The sequence below is a fragment of the Tenrec ecaudatus genome, chromosome 4 (assembly GCF_050624435.1).
Source record: "Tenrec ecaudatus isolate mTenEca1 chromosome 4, mTenEca1.hap1, whole genome shotgun sequence".
NCBI classification, from domain to species: Eukaryota; Metazoa; Chordata; class Mammalia; order Afrosoricida; family Tenrecidae; genus Tenrec; species Tenrec ecaudatus.
In genome coordinates this window covers 141,153,234-141,161,883 of record NC_134533.1, presented here as the reverse complement: position 1 = coordinate 141,161,883, position 8,650 = coordinate 141,153,234, and the positions used below count along the sequence as shown (strand labels likewise).

The following is an 8,650-nucleotide window of genomic DNA, read 5'->3' as shown; positions in this document are numbered from 1 at the left end:
GGAGTTCATAGAGAAAAGGGTGCAAAGCGTAATTGTAGGGAAGGACTGAGACCTCTGCTTGTGAACAAAAGCTATGTAAGAGATGATAAACGAGTCAATGACCCGACGGATGCATAGCTTCCCGCCCTTGTCTGCCTCAAACTACATTTCCCAGAATGCTGCAGAGACCGCGGGCAACCCGGAAGTTGCTCTCAACTACTTCCTACCCAGGTGGCCTTGGAAGATTATGGCGCCCCTTAGGTCCCCAGTGTCACTGTGGGGCTTCCTGACCTGTTCTCGGAGCGCAGAGCTTGTGGGGTTCCGTTCCCAAACCCGGCTCCGACCCAACGCCCTGCTGCAGCCGCGACCCGGACCATGCGGGGCTGGATCGCCGTGCCGCCGGCTCGCCTCCACGCCTGGTAAGTGACCCGCCAGATGTCACAGGAGACTCGCATGCATCTTCTGACGGCGACGGCGCCCGGCTCCTCCTACTGGGCACCTTCGGACCCTCTTCGGTGCTGCGCCGGCATCTTTCGTTCGTTCATTCATTCAAGCCGCCAGCGGTCCCTGGGCTCGGCCGCACACCATGCTAGAGCTGGAGGCCCCGCAGCTGGAGCTGAGACTGACGTGGGCTCCTCCTTGGGGGACTAGCTTTGTGGACGATGCACAGGGGAGGGGCATCAGCCTAGCTTGCAAGGATGAGGAAGGGTCCTGGAAAGCTTGCCCCAAGTGGAGATCTGGTGAGCCATGGTAGGGAAGAAGCGAGAAGGGCTACAGGCAGAGAGAACAGCGTGGGCAAGACCTGGAAGGGAAGCTGAACACGGGTAGTTTGGGGATTCATTGTGGTGGTCGCTGCCCTCGGGCAAACTGCAGAGCCCTGTCTATAAAATTGGCATAGTAAGGATCTACATATAACCTCCTCCCTGGGGAGCCGACAACAGAAAAGTGGGTGAAGGGAGTCGTCGGACAGTGCAAGATATGACAAAAAATAACATAAATTATCAAGGGTTCATGAGGGAGGGGGTGTGGAGGGGGGGAATGAGCTGATGCCAGGGGCTTAAGTAGAGAGCAAATGTTTTGAGAATGATGAGGGCAACGGATGTACAAATGTGCTTTACACAATTGATGTATGTATAGATTGTGGTGAGTTGTATGAGCCTCTAATAAAATGATTTTTTAAGAAAAAAAATTGGGACAGTAAGGCTTCCTGTAGACATTCTTAGAGATCTATGGTCAAGGAGACACTGTAACAGTGGCCACTACTCTGAAAACCATTGCTGATGCCGTTTTAACCTTGGCCACTAGACTTGGATGCCATTTGGGGAAAGATGGATGCTCAGTAAATTGTAAGTAGATGAATAAATGAATCACAGAGACACTAGCTTTATGCAGGACTGAGGTGGACGTTATTGCCAGTCGACTTAATTGTTAACTTTCTTTTGTATATAAAGAGATGGTGTCATTTGGGGGCAGCTTCATATTTTTAAAAATCCATGTTAGCAGAATCTGGTGACTCCGGGATGAAGAAGCCGGCATTTATGGATGAGGAAGTCCAAAGCATACTCACCAAGATGACAGGTTTGTGTTTGCAGAAGATTTTTAAGCCAGCTGTACAGGAACTGAAGCCCCCAATCTACAAGGTCATGACCCAGGAACAGTTGGAAGAGGTATGTGAATGCAGGGCTGTGGAGGAATACCTTCCTGGATAGTAAGGCTTCTTGGAGGGGCTAGACAAGAGCTCCCGGACTCCTCGGTGCTCACAGCCACTCTTCCATTGGCAACAGTGGGGGAAGTTCCAGGCACAGAACAGAGAAATTTGGGAGCAGGCAGGCAGAGGGGAGCAAGGAGGGGAGATGCCAGAATTAGGCAGAGCCGAATGTCGAAACCGCCTCCGTTGTGCTTCCCAAGCAGCAGGAGTATTCTTTGCCCTGCCTGTGCCAGCTTCCTCCCCAGAGGGGCATCTGCTGTGAGCTCCTTTGGGGCTGGAGGGTTGGTGTGATCGTGAGAGCCTGCTAAGCAGGCACCACAGAGCCCCTGTATGTAGCCCTCGGGACTGAGCGTGTGGTAGGAAATACTTTCATGTAAGAACGTGTGAAGGATTCTTGCACATGTTGTCTAATTCAAAGCAATTTGGAGTCATAGAAGGGAAAAAAAGAAAGACTATCCAGTAGTGTCTCCCGACGAAGGAGCCCTGGTGGCACAAAGCGTAAGCACACAGCTGCTGCCTGAAAGTTAGAGGCTCACACCCACGCGGCTCTGCAGCACGAGGCGGCAGTCGCTTCTGGAAATCCTCTGGGGGCAGTTCTCTGCCCTGTAGGGTCACTACGTGCCATCAGACTTCAACACGAATGCCCTTTCCCCCCCCCAAGTGGCCACTGTTGAGCAGATGGAAAGCACTAGAGTCAGCGGTGGAGAGCGTGGACTCTGGGAGTGAGCTGCCTGGGTTCAGATCCTTGTGCTGTGCCGCTGGATTGCAATGCCCGGGCATCTGGTGCGTCTGCTTTTCTCCCAGGAGGCCGAGGCAGCGACAACCGCACTGACTTCATACGGGCACGAACCGAGCAGTGCAGTCAGTGTCTGGCACAACCCGTGACCCAGTAAATGCAACCTTTCATGTAAAGGTTGGGAGCCTGGCTCTGGCTCAGGTGTGCCCTGTCCTTGTTTGTTGAGGTTAACCCTGCAGGGCGCTCTCAGCTCCACCACTGAGGCAGAGGGTAGGGACCAGGAGTCCAAGTGGGGCTCCAGCTGCTGCTTTTGAAGCCCTTACCATGTGTATCTATGATTGTCAAATGATCCTTTGATCCTGGAACCTGTGGCTTTCCTTACAAAATAGCTTCTTTTGATAGGCTACCAGAAAAGCCGTGGAAGCAGCTAAAATAAGGTTGAAAATGCCTCCAGTTCTGGAAGAGCGCACACCGATAAATGATGTGTTAGCTGAGGATAAGATTCTGGAAGGAACAGAAGCCAACAAATACGTGTTTACAGATATATCGTATAATGTACCTCACCGGGTGAGTATGTGCAATAGCACACTGATCTCTAGTTGAAAGACCAGGTGGGGCGGGTCTGAGAATTGTGACTTGTCTCTCTCTGATGCTCCAAACCAGTCTTGCCCTGACTGGAGGAGAGCCTTGTGGATGTTACAGCATAAGGGAGAAGGGCAGGCAGCCCAGCCCACCCACACTGTCCTATTGCTGTTTTCCTACAGAGCATGGCCACACTATGTTACAAACTGACGCAAAGAAAGGGACAGGTGTGCTGAGGGCTGCACACACGTGTGCACACACACTGGCAGTGGGAGTCCCACCTAAGCATCTGTTGACCTTCTTAGTTGTTGCTTTTTGAGAGATGATGTGTTTCTCCCGTGAGTTCATTGTTGATGCCTCCAGTCCCCGGACCTCCCAACAGACTCTTGATTTCTATTTTCTGACCCACTTCCTTTGGTTGCCAATTTCAAAATCACCCTGATATGTTAGAAACATAATACTAGTTTTCTTCTTCAGTGTTTCAAAGTGAAAATGGAAGGAATTTTCCATCCATCCCCAGACCCTGCAATAGAATACTGCGTCATGCTGGGCAAGGGGGAAGGACCAACTTTGTATTAATCTGTCTTCCATCATAGGGTTCGAAGATAATTCGAGCTGTGTTCATGTGTGCATGCTGGCTGTTTGCGCACATGACACAATGACCACACTTCAGTCTGCGTCTTCGTCAGAAGTTATGTTCTGGGAGCTTTCCCTCATGTTTTTAGTGTTTGAAGGCTGTCAGGTCGCAATTTTTAATCCTAAAGGAGAAAATAACCTGGAACAATTGTGTTACTTTGGCAACTGTGTGTGTGTTTTGGTTTCATCATCTGCGGTACTTGGTAAAGTGTTAATTACAACATCCTTAGATCACATTCAGAGACGCGTAGACTTCTAAAATATTTAATCATATCTTCTGGTCAAATGAAAGTCATAGAGTGAGTATCATTACTTGTAATGTGAAAGGCTTTGTGCAAATCACTCTCTGGGTGCTGGGAGAAGGTTTTAGCCCACAGTTGCTGCTGTCTCCAGTTGTATCACACTCTGTGCGGGTGGAGGACCGCGCACAGTGAACGTTGCCAGCCGACTGGTGCAGGCAGAGCCTGTGTATTGGCAGCTGGAGGAGTGACGAGACCCGTGGTCTCTCTTTGACACGCTTATGGCTAATACCGACAGGAAAAGCCGAAGAAAGGGGTGTGCAGAATTAAACCTCCTTACCTAGGTGGGTCCCTTTATTCCAAGAACCGAGGTAGATCATAGAGTAAGAAAAAACCGGTTTTGCTGAGACTCTGAGATGAGGATGTGGAACAATTTGAAGAGGTTTTATAGTACTACTTTCCTCTAAAGTGAATGTAGGTGAGTCTTAGATCAGCCTGTCATAGTTGCACCATTAAGTGCTGAACCTTAGTTACACAATACTCACTGCCGAGTCGATTCCAATTCAGAGTGACCCGATAGGGCAGGGCAGCACTGCCTCTGTGGGTTTCCGACACCCTAACTCTTTCATCTTTCTCCCTCAGAGCAGCTGGTGGTTTCGAACTGCCTACCTTTTTCGCAGCTCCACTCGTAACCATTCTATGGCCAATTGGCACGTAATAAATGCTTATCACTCTGAGCTTCTGACGGTTACACACGCAGTGGTGGTGTCAGAAGTATCACACCTTGCCTAGTCTTTGGGGTTCAGAGTCGCCATTGAAATCACTGACACGTAATTGCGGTCGGTCCATTTCCCAGTTGCATTTTGTATTGTTGATTGCTTTCTATTCCAGGAGCGTTTTATTGTCGTCAGAGAACCGAGTGGCACGCTACGCAAAGCCTCTTGGGAAGAGCGGGACCGGATGATCCAAATTTATTTTCCAAAAGAAGGTCGTAGAATCTTGACACCAATAATTTTCAAGGACGAAAATCTGCAGGTACGGAGACTTTGGGTTCCCCTCCGAGCCCGTGGTGGCAGGTGGTCTGCAGGACTCGCTGTGGCGTGTGCACTTTGTTGTGCTCGTGTAATTGCGACACTGCTGTCTGGTTGCAGACCATGTACACCCACGACCGGCATGCTGATGTCCTCAACCTCTGCGTCGCCCAGTTTGAGCCAGACTCGGCGGAGTATATCAAGGTGAGCAGTCTGAAGCACAAGCCTACCCCTCTGGCTAGGAGTTAAGACTTTGCCACTGCGCCTGCGCTGTTTTTGTGCTCAGCTGGGTACGGTAGGGTTGTGATGGAGAAGAGTGGGGTGTGGTGTGCCCTAATTGAAAGCTTGCCGTCGGAAATGCTTGGGGGGAGGGCCGTTGAGTTGGTTATCACTGGGGGCCGGGAACGTTAAGTGCTAAGAGGGGGTTCCAGAGTGCTCTTAGGAGGGACAGTCTTTGTAGGGGCCTGAGAAGGGTTCTCGAAGGGCAGAGACATCATGTCAGGTGGAGCTCAGTGAGGAGAGGCTTTCAGACAGAAGGACCAGTGAGTGTGTGCAGCAGGCAGGAAGCAGTATGCTCGAGAAATGGCCAGTGGTCCTGTTGGCTAGTCGATGCAGTATCCATAGAGGCTGGTTCAGATGACTGAAGCTGGAAGGGTGGATGGGGCCATGTCACAGGTGACTTCCGATAGGCTCAGGGATCTGGGCTTCCCTCATCAGACCTCTGAAAGCTTTGTGAAAGAGGAATGTTCTTTAGGAAGAGCACCTGGGAGAAGTGAAGGAATGCCACAGAGCCTTGGGGGGACAGGGGATACGTGCTCAACTGCTAACCAAAAACTAGCTCTGTGGGAGAAAGAGGAGACTGTCTGCTCCCATAAAGCTTTAGTCTTGGAAACTCAAGGGGGCAGTTCTGTTCTGTTAGTCAGAATTGACTGGATGGCAGTGGGGTTTGTCTCTTACTAAGATGGAATGGGATGGTTGGTTGGTGGAATGGAGGGAAGGAGAGTGGTCAGTAATCCTTGTTTCCAGTCATGTGTGAAAACCCTGCTGGTGCACTGGTTCAAGGGCGTGGCTGTTAACCACAGATTGGCGGTTCAAACCCACCAGCTGCTTAGGGGAGAAAGATATGGCAGTCTGGTTTCTTAGATTGCAATACTAGAGCCCCCTGCTCGAATTCTGTTTTCATAACCAAACCAAACTAAGCCCTGGCTATCGAGCTGATTCTCAGTGACCCTGCATAGGTTTCTGAGGCTGTAAGTCTTGATGGGAGCAGACCGTTTCGCCTTTTTACCAGTTTCTACTGCCCTTCTTGGGGTTAGCATTAGACTACTACCTGAGCTGTGTGAATCAACTCGATGGCAGTGGGCCTTTATGTATATGACAGGTGTTTAATAAGCAGTGTTCGGTGGATAAAAGTAACTATTAATAAATGTTCGGCCTGACTTGCTTCAGGCCACTCTCCCTTTCCACGGGGAAAGCAGATATTGGCCATCCTTTCCAGATTCTTCTTTCTTGGTAGGGTCCTCCTTCCCACCGCAGGTGAGTTGTGGTGATTGGTAGCTGTGACTAATGAGTGGAGGCAGCCAGAAGTAGATCCAAGGATATGGGTACTTTCCCACTGCCAGTATGTCTGTACTGAAGCATGATGCCCACTTTTTGTTTTCATTTCTGAACAGTTGCATTTTGTGTGGACAGGTTCATCGTCAGACCTACGAAGATATAGATAAGCATGGAAAATATGACCTGTTACGGTCAACAAGGCACTTCGGCGGGATGGCTTGGTATTTTGTCAATAAGAAGAAGATTGATGGCCTGCTGGTTGACCAGATTCAGAGAGATCTGTAAGTGTGACCCTAGTAAGGAAGAGCTATTCTTGTATCAGTCACAGCAAATCAGCAGCTCTCTCGGGGAAAGCAGTTTTCTGGTGGAAACTGAAGCTGGCACGCTTCTGTGCCCCTCTCTGCCAGCCGCAGAGCCTAGTTTTCTCGTTTTGGCTTTTGTGTTGCCTTCACGGGGCTAGAGGCCTTGAAAGAGTAAGTGGCTTTGCTTCTGGGCTATACGAGAGTCGAGCAGCAGGGTCTCGCGCTCCAGTTTTATTCCAAACAAAAACGTGTCTCTGAGAACAGTGGATGGCTGCGAACAAGTTCCCAGTAAACTTGTCTTAGCCTCGAGAGGTCCAGCCATCCCAGTGGCTTCCAAAGGGATCTGCTGGGCCAGTTAAATTCAAGGCAGAGAGGCAAGAGGTCAGCTCAGAAGTTTATGGTAACTGTTTCTTTAGGAGTCCAAAGATAATTGCAAGTAGCGGCATGGACGGGGACATAGCTCACCTCGAGGGCCTCCCTGGCAATAGCCAGCCCTGTCTCCATGTTCCTCCCTGACACCAGTCCTTTTTCCCTGCCACTCTCCCTCTCTGCTGGTTCCACATTCTCTGCAGTGGCTACACAGAACTCACAGCAATACTCACAAATTAAGGAGCGTATTAGGGAAGTAATAGGTTATGCTAAGACTGTGCTGCATGTGACGAAAACCTCTTTTACTAAATATTCTTTCTCCTCAGGGTTGACGACGCTGCCAGCCTGGTCCAGCTGTATCACATGGTCCATCCAGGTGGCCAGTCAGCTCAAGAGGCCAAAGAGCAGGCTGCTGAGGGCGTAAACTTAGTAAAGGTAAAGGGTCTTATCTCTCTGTTGACTGGTGGTAATTTGAGTTGGGAAGAATGCAGAAACGAGCACTGTTGGCATTGGTTAGGCAAGATCAGCTCAGCGGCGGCTCTTTACTCCCATCCGTACAGCTCAGAATCCCACAGGGACAGTTCTCCCTTGTCGTGGGGGTTGGAATGAGTCAGAATCTGCTCGATTGCAGCGGGCTGTGTGGCTCTTTGCTTCCATACAGGTATGCCGTCTCAGAAACCTAAAGGGGCAGTTCTAATCTGCCCTCCGGGGATTCTGAGTTGGATGCCTTGAGCTGGTTGGGTACTCCTTTCCTGTCTCATATACTGCTTATTAGGAAAAATTAAATACTGTAATGAGTCTTAAGATTTAAAAAGCAAAATTTTCTTTGCTAAAATTACAGACATGTCTCAAGGTTGAAAACTATACAAATAGTCTACATTCTGTTGCTTTAATGGTTTTTCTTTTTTAATTTTACAGATTTTTGCAAAAACAGAAGCACAGAATGGAGCATATTTAGAATTAACACTGCAGGCTTATCAAGATGCATTCGTTAGCCATTCCACAGCTTCATAAAAAAAATTTTTAAGTAAATTTTATTAATTCCTATTAAGAGTTCTCTTTTTTAATCTTGAACCAGATGCTTATAAATGTTCGTATTAAAAGGTACTGATGTGTACAGTTTAATTCTAAATTCTGGACAGAGCTTCTAAAGAAATACAAAGAGAATGTTACTTTACCCCTTTCTGACCGGAAAATACATCCACGGGCCTAGGTGTGAATTTCTCTGGTTAGATAAGCACCCCATCCAAGACAAAAGCACAGGCCTTTCTGTACTGCCAATCCGGCCAGTAAGCAGTGTGGATGGTGCGGCGGCAGCTGGCCATTTACACCAGTTCCAGGAGTGGGGAGTTTTGGGCAAACGCGGGGCCTACGGTAGGAACCCACGGCAGCCACGCTGCAGAGGCTGAGGGGGCTTGGGGCATGGCAGCATGGGTACCAGTCCTTAGACAGATGGACGTGATGATGGTACAAAGGAAAGAGTCTTGGCTGAACCTGGCTGCGGTGAGGTG

At 49.4% G+C, this 8,650-nt stretch overlaps 1 protein-coding gene across 2 annotated transcripts; it reads left to right on the top strand.

Annotated features, from left to right (window-relative positions):
- Positions 1-215: 215 nt before the first annotated feature.
- On the top strand, positions 216-8,567 carry MRPS22 (mitochondrial ribosomal protein S22). Of its 2 annotated transcripts, none has more exons than XM_075546843.1 (8): positions 216-398; positions 1,483-1,646; positions 2,826-2,990; positions 4,772-4,915; positions 5,032-5,115; positions 6,604-6,749; positions 7,466-7,574; positions 8,058-8,567. In XM_075546843.1, the coding sequence occupies exons 1-8, from the start codon at positions 227-229 to the stop codon at positions 8,151-8,153; spliced, it is 1,080 nt and encodes a 359-aa protein (XP_075402958.1). In that variant the 5' UTR covers positions 216-226; the 3' UTR covers positions 8,154-8,567. The 2 variants fall into 2 exon arrangements, with proteins under 2 accessions (XP_075402958.1, XP_075402957.1); XM_075546842.1 differs by having other exon boundaries at positions 1,480-1,646; positions 8,058-8,261.
- The last annotated feature ends 83 nt before the right edge of the window (positions 8,568-8,650 follow it).

What these genes read in the sequence shown, in the direction of transcription:
- MRPS22 (XM_075546842.1), top strand. Translation starts at nt 227, where the DNA reads ATGGCGCCCCTTAGGTCCCCAGTGTCACTGTGGGGCTTCCTGACCTGT. An exon ending in CCGGCTCGCCTCCACGCCTG is followed by an intron (nt 399 to 1,479) that starts GTAAGTGACCCG and finishes AATCCATGTTAG; the next exon opens with CAGAATCTGGTGACTCCGGG. An exon ending in TCAAGGACGAAAATCTGCAG is followed by an intron (nt 4,916 to 5,031) that starts GTACGGAGACTT and finishes GTCTGGTTGCAG; the next exon opens with ACCATGTACACCCACGACCG.